Raw genomic sequence first — 12,708 nt, 5'->3', positions numbered from 1 at the left:
TAGATAGATAGATAGATAGATAGATAGATAGATAGATAGATAGATAGATAGATCAAAGTCTTCCTCTAAAGGAATGAAGTTCCTTTATTTCAGGTACCAGTTGGGTGAGGGGCAGTGTGGAACTTTGGACCAGAAGGATCTTCTTTTTACTCCTGATCCCACTTCCCAAAGCAGTTGCATGTCTACTTTACCCATTAGTCAAGTTGGCCTGAGTTAGTCTGGCCATGTCTTTCCTAGCAGAGGCCACCAAACTTTACCTACAGGGAACTAGACAAAATATTTCCAGGGAGGCTTAAGAAGCATGTTGATACTGGTGAGCTGAGTAGACAAAAGAGAATACAATAGTAGTAGTAGTAGTAGTGGTGGTGGTGGTAGTAGTAGTAGTAGTAGTAGTAGTAGTAGCAGAAGCAGTAGTAGTAGTAGTTATAGCTAATATTTAATTCTACCTTTCATACATGCAGATATTATCCTATGTATGTAATTGACTTAGTAGGATTGGTAGGGTATAATCTCTTTATTAGTCATTTGAGCACGGAACAAGAGATCAGTTGCCTCAGAGGGATACAGAAAGTAAGACCTACTTTATATCCTTATAGCCAGTTCTCAGCAGCCAGCCCCTTCTTCCCACTCCCCCTCTCCACCCCAGCCTCTGCTTATCCTGATGAAGCACTGACTCTCCCTACTTCATTTTCTGATATTACAGCAAGGATTGCTGCTGGATATGAATATGTCGCAATCACAACACACAGAGCATAGAGAATTTTTAAAAGTTCTTTGGTATCATTACTATCCACAAGTGAATGGAGAAACAATATACATCATTGTTTTTTTTTTTAAATTTGATGTCAGAGAGTCATTACCATAGGGTTGACCATACATGACTTATTTTGGCTACAGCAACCCCTGAAACAATATGGAGTGGTGGAGGGAGCACCCATAACAATGAAATTGTATATCTAGAAAGTATTGAAGTGAGATAGCAAGTTAACAAGTGAATAAGCTTTTAAGTTCTGATTATGTGTCAGGCACTGTGCTTAGTGTTGGGGATACAAAGAAAGGCCAAGTAAACAAAGAAAAGAAAGAGTCTAGGCTGTAAGGAACTCATAGCCTAAAGGGAGAGACAACATGCAAACAACTATGTACAAACAAGATTATATATATATATATATATAATTTTTTTTCAGGATGGATTAGAGAATCTCAGAGAGAAGGTGAATCAGGCTAAATTCCCAATTTTTTGGAAGCCACAAGTCACAACACTCTATCATTATGTGTTATATTTTACATGCTTCCTATTTTCATTCCCTCACCTAAACATAAGAATGCTAAATCATGGCTTAAAAACTATTACATTAATTTGAATTAATTAATTTCATTTTGAGAATTAAGAATTTTGGGTGGTCATTGAAATATTGCCTAATCTGGGTCTGCTTCTCTGTCCCAGCAAAAAGATGATTTTCTACTTCATGTGTGTATGATAATACTAACCAGACACCAGTAAGAACACCCCAGACACCAGTTAGATCTCTTTTCTGCAGAAGGCAATGACTATTTTTGTTTTTTGTTTTCATTTTTCCATAGGAGACCAATGGAGTTTCAGTATATGAGCCGAGCTTAGTTGGTGGCTCACGGTTTTCTTCAACTATGTTACTGAATCCAGCTAATGAAGAGCTCATTGAATCAGCAGCTCAAGGCATTCAGAAGAAGTGTCCAGATGATTATGCATGTATAATCAATGGTGTGAAGTCTTCAGAACCTACATCTGGAAATATTGCCTTCGTAGTCGAGTTGCTGAAAAACATATCCATGCAATTGTCTGCAAATGTCAACCGAAAGAAGATGCAGGTATTGTGGTAAAATGTTATCAGCTATATTTCTCAGAAAGGCAGGTAGGTGGCTCCATAGTACATAGACTGCTGGGCCTGGAGTCAGGAAGACTCATCTTCCTGAGTTCAAATCTGGCTTCAGATACTTTCTAGCTGTGTGAACCTGGGCAAGTTACATCACCCTGTTTGCCTTAGTTCCTCTTTGTAAAATGAGCTGGAGAAGAAAATGGCAAACCACTTCAGTGTCTTTCCAAAAAACTGAGATCTGGTCATGAAGAGTCTGTCAAGACTGAAAGGGTGGAACAACAACAAAAAAATTAAGTAGGTTGGCCTTTAGTAGCCTTTTACTCTTCTCCTTTTAGCACTTAACCTAGACTCACACTTACTCACTGCCCCCAGGGGTCTATTTTGTATTCCATTAGGCCTTGGTGTCTCAGTCCTCTGTCATTTTTGGAAAGAAATCCCCAATAAAGTATGCACTGATGACAACTTAAGTTATAACTTCTCCCAAGAATGTTTATATTTTAATAGGGGATTCATAGACCAAAAGGTCTTCAAATCCAGTGATTAAAAAGGGAATCACTCCCCAGTAAAATTTGGCTACTTGAAAGGATTATCTCAATTTTCCAGGGATTCATGATCTCATAAGGTTGACATTCCCTCCAATGAAGCAGACCACCACCTATACTGTGGGAGACTTGTGCTTATCTTCCTCTATTGCCATGAGCAGTACTAAGAATTACTTACCAGTCTTAAAACGGAAGTATGCCATTGTTTTGCTTTTAAATATGAATTTATTTGGGGGAAAGAGCCCTGCACTAAGAGACAGTGGAAAGAGAGTGCTGAACTGGGGGTCAGAGGACCTGAGTTTGAGTCTTCCTTCTACCTATGTGACCTTGGGCAAATAACAAATAACCTCTCTGGGCCTCGGTTTCCTTAGTTTTAAAATAACAGAGTTGGACGGGGTGACCTCTGATCTTTTAATTCTAGAGCTGTCATCTTATGAACTTATAATGAGTCAGATTTAGTCTAGTGTCTAATCCTTAGTGCGCAGGTAATTACGGTAAGGTCACATAAACTCAGCAGGCCTCAGTTAGCTCAGTTGTCTTTAAAATGGGGATGAATGACAATAACACTTAGCCCGGCTATCTCACAGGGTTATTGTGAAACTCAAAGGATGTAATATCTGTGAGGTTGATGGGTAAAGTATAAAAAGGTGCTGAATAAGTATGATTTATTATTATTATTATTATTATTAATTATCTCTTGTCTCCCTTGGCAGAGTTTCAGCACAATGGCTAACCATGTCCTCGATAGATCAGTCATCTCCAATTGGGCCTTCATTCCTGAGAGGAGCACTAGTTCTGTTTTGTTACAGTCAGTGAATTCATTTGCCAAGAATCTCACCATCAGTGATGACCCTGAGAATATTGCAGATGAGCCCTTCCTTCAGACCAAAGCCTTCAGAGTCAGCCACAACACCCAAGGAAATAGTTTTAATTTCTCTATGAGGGTGACTGATGGTGAGGAGGATGTCCAAGGGGTAGTGTTCATCCCCCGAGAAGAGCTACAGAAGCTCCCAGTTCCTTCTCAGGCCATTAGCATTGCTTTCTCAACCCTGGGAGAAATTTTGGAAGAAGCTCATTTGCAGAATGAGAGTTTTCCCAGACAGGTGAATGGGCTGGTTCTCTCAGTGATCCTGCCAGAAAAGCTGAAACAAGTCTTACTCACTTTTGAGAAGATCAATAAATCGAGCAATGCCAAAGCTCAGTGTGTAGGCTGGCACTCCCGGAATAGGAGGTGGGTCAAGGAGGCCTGTGAAACAACAGTGGATGTTATGGATAAAGCCACTTGTCAGTGCAACTACACCAATTTCCTGATGTCCTTCTCCATTCTAATGTCTCCTAAGACCTTAGCCAATAAAACCCTGGATTACATTACCTGCATTGGCCTCAGCATCTCCATCTTAAGCCTTATTCTATGCCTGATCATTGAAATCACAGTGTGGTCCCAGGTGACAGTGACAGAGATCTCATACATGCGCCATGTGTGCATTGTGAACATAGCCACATCGCTGCTGATTGCCAATGTGTGGTTCATCATTGCGTCCTTCTTTGATGGCATGGCACGAAGTTACAACTGGTGTGTAGCAGTGACATTTTTTAGTCATTACTTCTACCTTTCTCTGTTCTTCTGGATGCTGATCAAAGCCCTCCTCATCCTCTATGGAATACTGATTGTGTTCCGCCGGATGATGAAGCCTGCTATGATGGCCACAGCCTTTTCTGTTGGCTATGGGTGCCCTCTGGTCATTGCTGCCATTACTGTTGCTGTAACGGAACCAAGAAAAGGTTATGTGCGGCCCCAGGCCTGCTGGCTTAACTGGGACAACTCCAAAGCTCTTCTTGCTTTTGTCATCCCAGCACTGACCATTGTGGTAGTAAATCTCACTGTGGTTTTCGTTGTGGCTGTCAACACTCGAAGGCCTTCTATTGGAAGCTCCAAGTCTCAGGATATGGTGACCATTATGAGGATCAGTAAGAATGTTGCTATCCTCACCCCACTGCTGGGACTGACCTGGGGTTTTGGAATAGCCACCTTAATAGATGGCAGTTCCTTAGTGTTCCACATCATCTTTGCCTTACTCAATGCTTTCCAGGTAAGTAACACAAACCAGGGAATATCTTTCTACTACTCTGAGTGTTCTGGGCCAAGTGGATATATCCCAAATAACTTTATCAGTTGCAATTATGGGTGTTTGATAACTGCTAGGTGTCTTTGCTCATCTCTTTCCTTCTCCCACTTGGTTCTGACTTTCCATTTTCTACTGTAGTCGTTATTTCTCTCTAGTGTTTGAGCTACAGATGTAGCTGGTGGCTCAGTGTATAGAACTCTGGGCTTGGAGTCAGGAAGACTTGAGTTCAAAACTAGCCTCAGAAATTTAAATAACTGTGTGACCTTGGGCAAGTCACCTGACCTCTGTTTGCCCCAGCTTCCTCATCTGTTATATAGGGATATTAATAGTACGTTTTTCCCAGGGTTGTTGTGAGCATCAAATGAGATAATAATTCTAAAAGGTGCCTGTTACATAGTAGTTGTTATATAAATGCTTATTCCCTTCCCAGTAATCTATGTAAGAAATCTTTACATGTGTATTTTGCTGAAGGCTGCATAAGGCTCTTTATTACTAGTCTGGGAATTTGTTGTTATGTTACGATTTGGATTTATAAAGCTAACCCTCTAGGATGCTTATTATCTCCTACATACTATGCCTATTATTCAGTTTGCTGACACCAGGGATATAGTGATACCTGAATTATAGCTTGGTTGTCCATACAAAGGGATCTCTAAGATTTATAGATAAGATATAGAAAGAATTGAGTGTATCTTTTTATCCAACTCTGCTTTGAAAGACACAAAACTTTTACTAAAGCATCAAAGCATTCCTAGTAGTAAAATCCTGAATTAGTAGATTGACAGAAATAATACAGGATGTCCCAAAAGTCCTAGTGCAGTTGCAAGCTATCACTTAAATTAATTAAATGGATAATTGAATTAATTAATTTTAATAATTAATACTATACTAAATTAATCAAATTAAGCTTATTCCTTTCAAGAGTAATATCAAAAGATATATCAACACCCAGATAAAATGAAGTTTATTACTTTACTCTTTGCTCCTTAACCAGTTTGAAGGTATTCTTTTCCTTTTTGCTGCAGTCTTCTCTTACTTAATATACTTTAGGTGTTGTAAGCCTTGTAAGTTGTTTATTAGCTCTTGGAGTTAAAAATCCCTTGCTACCATACTCATTGTGGTAGCTATCTGTTATCTCAGATTCTCCCTTCTTTATCTAAAATATTAATGTACTAGAGGGTTTTGTTTTGTTTTTTATTTTCAGAGCTATCTATTTTCCTTCCAAGTGATTTGGCAAAAGAAAAAAAAGAAAAAAAAAGACATTACATCCATATTTTTCCAGAATGCCTTCTGCGTTACTATCCTCTTCCAAGATTTTCTTCAACCTGATTCTCTATTCTTCTCATTCCCCTGCCTTTTAAAATCTGGCCATCTTCCACCAGACCTCTGTCACTATCACTTTGAAGCCTCTCTTCCACAGGATGTATAGTTCACAGTTCTCAGTTAGAAGGGACCTGGGAGGTTAAATAATTGCACCTTTGCCTGTGCAATGCACAGGTCTCCCACTGCATCCTCGCCATCTCCAGTTGTCCTGATTGATATCTGGTCACTGGACCCAGATGACTCTGGAGGAGAAAGTGAGGCTGGTGACTTACAGCTAATGGTTTCTCTCTTATCTAATCCATTTTATACATAGTTATCACATTTTCATTTCTAAAGCACAGTTCTGACCATGTCACTCCTCTGCTTCAGAAGCTTCACTAGCTCCCCAGTGCCTCTAGGATAAAATATAAACTACTCCATTTGGCTTTCAAAGTCTTTTGCAGTATTTATCCACCCTATCTTTCCAAACTTATTTCGTATTCCTTCCCTTCACACATTTTGTTTTATGTAAACTGGCTAGATCCATGACTTTCTATCTACCATCTCCATACCTTTGTATAGTCTGCCCCCAATGTATGGAATGGAATATACTCTCTCCTCACAACATATGCTAGTTCCTCCCAAAAGAATAGGGCAAGGACTATTACTTTATTTCCCAGCATCTAGTACAGTGCCTAGCACATAGTAGGTACTATGAATGAAGGGATGAAGTATATCAACTCTCATTGGAGCCTATGTTACCTTTCAACATAAGATACAGCTCCTAATTCTTGACCTAGTGACTGAAAATCATTGCCAGCCTTTGGAGAAAAAACAGATGTATACCCCCCCACATTTAATAATATTGGCATTTCCCCCAAAATCTTGTAAACTCTATGTGTGTATGTGTACATGTATGTATATATGTGTATACACATACACATTCAATTCAATATTCAAATTCATATATATGAAATCATACAAAATAAAATCATATAAATAAAAAATATAACCATATCATAATATATAACATAACATAATATAATGGGACATATCATAATGTAACATAATATGATATGTATGATATAGTATAATATAACAATTATAGTCAGGGAAGAAGTTACTCTATTACAGGAATAAAGGTAACTTCAAAGGAAAAAAAATCCCACTTTTTTTTATTTAGCAAATGGTATATCAAATTCTGACTACTATTTTCTTTGAATATAGTAAAAAAAAAAAAAAGAGTCCTATGAATCTTAACTCCAGAACCATAAATTCAGAAATTTCGATGCCTGGGGCCAGTAGCATTAAATGCATACCCACAAATCAACTGTAATTCATGATATGAAAATAATACAAGAGGTAATTAAAACAAATTTAGTTGAGTGGGAGGGGAGTTAGTTACAATAATGGCTCACAGATGAGTATTATTAACAATGCTTGTTATCTGTTGGCTTTCTATTTTTCTTGCTAGTTAAGTGTTAAACACCATTGTCTGTATGCTGTTGAGGGACTGCGGGTCTGACATGTAAATGTAACAAACTAAATTGCACATTCTTTTAGTGTTGTTATTTGAGTTATTTGCACCCTCTACATTTTTGTGCCCTGGACCAAAGCTCCAGTTGCTTTGCCCTAGTTATGACTCTGGGAGGCATCAGAAGGGGATATGGTCTGGGAGATCTTTTCCCTTGTTCTTATATATGTTGATCATTGTCCTAGGGGTTCTTCATCTTACTGTTTGGAACCATTCTGGATCAAAAGGTAAACTTTGTCTACTTCATACAGTGGACTTAATTTCCTTGCTTGGGGATTGCAGCAAATCTTACAGAGACTTAATTAAAGTTCAGCAAATCTTACAGAGAATTAAAGTTCAGGAGTGAGTGAACAAAAGCCCGAGTATATAGTTGGGGGTGGGAATTGGGAGAATGGGAGGGAGTTAGGGGAGAGAGGAAAATTCTTTTTGATATATACTCAAACAACCACTAACTGCATGTGAATACAGGTAAGGACAAAGTGAGAAACAACATGTAACCAGTGTATGCAGGTTACTCCTGCTTTTGACAGGGTTATTAAATGATGAATTGGATTTGGGATAGATCATTGGATTAGAGATCTAGAGCTCTTGTACTCAAGTCGAAGCAGGGCAAATTTGGGTCTTGTGGGTTTTCCTCTTCCCTAGGCTTTCCAGTAGACTATTACTGCCAGCAATTGATTTTTCCTTTGGTTTTAGACAAGAGAAGCCTTGAAAGTGAGGATGTCTTCCCTGAAGGGGACATCAAGGACAGAAAAGGTAAGTAAACCTCCTCTCTTTTCTTCATAACATCATGGAGTCTGTGGACCTGTGGGACAGAAGAATAGAGGGCAGCCACTCTATTAAGTAGACTAGTTTAGTGCTCAGATTTTGCTGGAGAACAGAATCTTCAGTGTTTGAAGACTTCTTTCATCTTTTTATGCATGGATCCTGTCTCTCTCACAATCATTCCTTCCAGCTCCAAGTTGATTGAATCTCAGACTGAATGCATTTAGTTCTCAGCAAAGAGAATCTCTTTTTTTTTCCAGTATTCATCCCTAAGCACATATGACTCTCAGCCATAGTCTGTCTCCAGAGTTTCAGTTCCAAACTGCTCACTGGAAATATCTACCTGAGTAGAACTCCAGCCTTGGAGTCAGGAGGACCAGAGTTCAAATCTAGCCTCAGACACTTGACACTTACTAGTGACCCTGGCAAGTCACTTAACCCCAATTGCCTTACCAAAAAAAAAAAAAAAAAAAAAAGCAAAAAAAAATCTATCTGGATGTCTTATAGGCATCTCAAACTCTATGTATTAGAAATAGAGCTTATCTGTTCCCTGAAACTCACCCTTCTTTTGAACTTCTCTTTCTAATCTCCCAGGTTCACACCCTCAGTTCTCCATCCCTCATCCTCATCCTCTATTTCTACCTTTACAACATCTCATGCACCCAAGTTCTCTTTGTCCACATGGCTGCCATACTAGTTCAGGCCCTCATCATTTATCACTTTTATTGTTATAATAGCCTCCTAACTAGTTTCCCTATCTCAAGTCTTTCCACTCTCCAGTCCACCCTAAACACAACTGCTAAAGTGGTTTTACTGAGACAATGTTCTGACCATATCACCTAATGAACTCTGACGGTGGCTCATTGTTAACTCTAGGATCATATACAAATACCTTTTCTGAGCATTCAAAGCTCTTCAGAACCTGGCTCCAATCTGCCTTTGAAGACTTATTACCTATTACTCATCTCTACTTACTCAAAGGTCCAGGCAAATTGGCTTTTTTGCTGTTTCTTACATATGACTTTCTCCATGCCTTTGAACTGGAATGCATCACCATGCTTGGAATACTCTTTCTTTGCCTTTGTCTTTTAGAATAACAGTTTCCTCAACATTAGTGCCACCATCTACATCAAGCCTTTCCTAGTCACTCTGGTTTCTAGAGCCTTTCCCCTATGGGACCAGCTAGGTGGCACAGTGGATAGAGTGCTGGACTTGGAGTCAGGAGGACCTGAGTTCAAATCCAGCCTCTGACGTGGACTAGCTGTGTGACGCTGGGTAAGTCATTTAACCCTGCTTGCCTCAGTTTCCTCATCTGCAAAATGAGCTGGAGAAGGAAATAGCAAACCACTCTAGTATGTTTGTCAAGAAAACCCCAAAAAGGGTCAGGATGTGCAGGGCTTGACTAATCAACTAAATAACAACAAAATTCTCCTATTAGTTAATCCTATATTCATTTATATATAGGTGTACGCTTTTATATGTGCATGTCTCTTCTGATAGAATTAAATTACTTGAAGACAGGTACTGTTCGTTTTTATCTTAGTGTCTGCAATGACTAGCACAGTGCCTGGCACATAGTAAGCACTTAATAAATACTAGTTTATTCGTTCAGTAAACACTTACTGAATTAGACTGAATTGAAATGAATCAGACAACTGAGGCGTCTATTAGAATAGCAGAACTCCTATTGACTAGACTGCATCGGAAGGACTTAGAGGAGTCGCCATGCAGAAAGACAAGGAAATTATAGTTCTTGGCCACTCTGCAAGTCTGGTTAATAGATATTGGTCATAAAAAGAATAATGGTGACTATTACAATGAACATATGATGATATAAACATCTGGAGAGACACTATGGTGTAGGAATGTCCTGTATGTATTTAGTCCAGATCTATAATTCCTCCAGGGTAGAAAACTCCCAATGTGGAAACTAAGCTATTAAAGCTTATAATGGCACTAAGACTTTGAGGACATCCTGTGTGTTTGTGCATACATACACATAACACACATTTATACCACACACACACACGCATACATGTGCATATGCACATATATGTACATATATGCATATGTATACATAGACAAATAAAATAATAATAGCTAACATTTATATGTTGCTAACTATGTGCTAAATACTGTGCTAAGTGTTTTACAAATATTATCTCATTTGATTCTCACAAGAACTCTGAGAGTTAGGTACTATTATTATCATCCTTTTACAGTACTGAGACAAAAAAAGATTAAGTGACTTGCCTAGGGCCACATAGCAAGTAAGTGTTTGAGGCTGGATTTGAATTTGAATCTTCCTGATTTCAGGCCCAGTGCTCTATCTCTTCAGCCACCTAATTGTCCACAGACTATATGTGTCTATGTATAGAAATATAGAAAATACATTTATACATATGTGTATGTATTTATACATGTACATGCATTTATGGGAGTATGGACATATATGTGTATGCACATGTGTATCTGTGTATAAGCACATGTACACACAAAGTGCCCCAAAAGTCTTAGTACAATGTTAAACATTTTGCACATATATTCTACACATATACGTATTCTACATATATAATTTCCATTTTCTCTAATATAGACAATGCCCTGTTCCATATGTATAACTATATACACATATATAAACATACATATATACAATATAGATATATACACAGATATATGGGTATAACTATATATAGTATATACACATGCATACAGATACACATATATAATAGATAAACAGATATAGACACACATATACAGCTATACATTCATACATACATATGCACACACATATATGTGTATATCTACATATACGTATACACATATAGAATAGCAGAGTTATTACATAAATCTTTTCAAGAAATTGTCCTAAGCCGGCACATTTTTTTTTCCCTTTCTTTTTAAAAAAATCTCTCTATTTCTTTCCTATAAACCAGAGATTCCCAATGAAGGTGTAAGGAAAAAAAGACACATTATTGTCCCAAAGCCTGAGGATCATTATGATTGGGTACAACAGGGAGATTGCTAACAGAAAAGTCAGAAATAGGAGATATTCATAACAGCTGCTGACATTTACACATAGCACTTGATATCTTTTAGATAACATCCCTATGAAACAGCTAGTGCAGGTAGTGGGATATAGCAGTGAGAGCCCTAGTTTGAGTTGGGGCTAGGGTTTTGTACTCCATTCATTATTGTTGGACCTAGGTCAAATAATTTCCCCGTTTTTGGCCTCATTTTCCTCATCTTTTAAATGAGAGGGTTGGATAAAATGATTTCTAAAAGTCCTTTCAGTTCTAGATCTTATGATCCCACATGTATTACTATCCCTATTTTATGGATGGGAAAATTAAGGCAAAGTGACTTGCCTAAGCTCTAGTAACTAAGTGGCAGAGGTGTGGTGTAGTAGTAAAGTATATTAATGGACTGGCTTTGGAGTGACATTGGAAGTTATATTCTTCTCTGCAACAAGAATCTTGGCATGGCAGAAAGGAGATGGGGGGTGAGGGGGTGTGATGGGATGGGATAGCTGGAGGAGGAAAAGACTGTTCATATGGAATGTAGTGATCAACCAGGGAAGGTTTCAATATCAATGGGTACATTTTGGAAAGCAGACAGATATAGTGAAAAGAACACTGGATTTGGGGTCAGAAGACTTGAGATCAAGTCTCGTTTCAACTACTTTACTACTACACCACATGCATGTGGTTTTGAATAAGTACCACTTTATGAGCTTTAGTTTTCATACCTACAAAATGAATTTAATAATGGCAATGCCTCATTTTGTCTAGAGAGCTTTAAACAAAACACTTTCTTTGCAACATGAAGTTGGTAACACCCATTTTGGAGAAAATATACCTAAGACTGAGGCTTGATGTGACTTACCCATGATTATAAAGCTAGTAACCAACCTTAAAGGGTTGTAGAGAGGGAAGATTTTTGTAAACTATAAAGTACCATGAAAACTATTTTTTGGGGAGAGATTCATGACACTGCTGTTATTTTCTGTCTTATTTAGAATTCAACATATAATCCTAACAATGGATCTAAATTAGTGGCTTGTTCACGATGAGAAGTGGGTATTAAAACCTGAACTGAAAGTTTCCCTTTTGATAAAAAATCACTTAATAACTTACTTGGTTAACATTTTGCCTGTTACTTGGAATTGGGGGACAAAGCTCATCTTTTTCTGGGAGTTTAAAGTTCTGGTGTGGTAGAATGCTAAACTTGGAACGAGGAGATTTTGATTTGAACTCAATTTTTGCTTCCTAATATGCCCATGTTGAATTAATGAATGAATGAAAAAATTAATGCATGAATGAGTAATAGCCATCAGTCTATCTACTGAGACAATCATCTTGCATATCCTTTGAGCAATTAACATTTACTTTGAGACTTGAAAAATATCTAAATGATTGATTGACCCATTTTACAATCCAAGCACAATTTGAGGGATAGCTTAGTGTAAAGATATGAATACTGACCTTGGAAAAAGGAGAACTGAGCTTGAGTCCTACTTGTGACAGGAGTGACTTCAGACTAGTCTTTGAATTCTTTGCCTCAGTTTCCCCATATGTCAAATAAGG

The 12,708-nt window shown here is 38.0% G+C and overlaps 1 protein-coding gene across 4 annotated transcripts in view; it reads left to right on the top strand.

The window, feature by feature from the left end:
• ADGRF4 (adhesion G protein-coupled receptor F4) overlaps positions 1-12,708 on the top strand; it is a 91,225-nt gene that overhangs the window by 20,013 nt on the left and 58,504 nt on the right. For 2 of the 4 annotated variants that reach the window (XM_027838275.1, XM_027838278.1), the window contains 5 exons: positions 1,582-1,845; positions 3,109-4,485; positions 7,543-7,584; positions 8,054-8,113; positions 9,215-9,375. In XM_027838275.1, coding sequence (XP_027694076.1) covers positions 1,582-1,845; positions 3,109-4,485; positions 7,543-7,584; positions 8,054-8,113; positions 9,215-9,373 — 1,902 coding nt within the window. In that variant the 3' untranslated portion in view covers positions 9,374-9,375. Of the gene's footprint in view, positions 1-1,581; positions 1,846-3,108; positions 4,486-7,542; positions 7,585-8,053; positions 8,114-9,214; positions 9,376-12,708 lie in introns of those variants that run through there. The other 2 variants (XM_027838276.1, XM_027838277.1) reach the window with 1 other exon arrangement.

The sequence above is a fragment of the Vombatus ursinus genome, unplaced genomic scaffold, assembly GCF_900497805.2.
Source record: "Vombatus ursinus unplaced genomic scaffold, bare-nosed wombat genome assembly UNPS02014826.1, whole genome shotgun sequence".
In the NCBI taxonomy this organism is placed as follows: domain Eukaryota; kingdom Metazoa; phylum Chordata; class Mammalia; order Diprotodontia; family Vombatidae; genus Vombatus; species Vombatus ursinus.
This window is presented reverse-complemented; position numbering and strand designations above follow the sequence as displayed.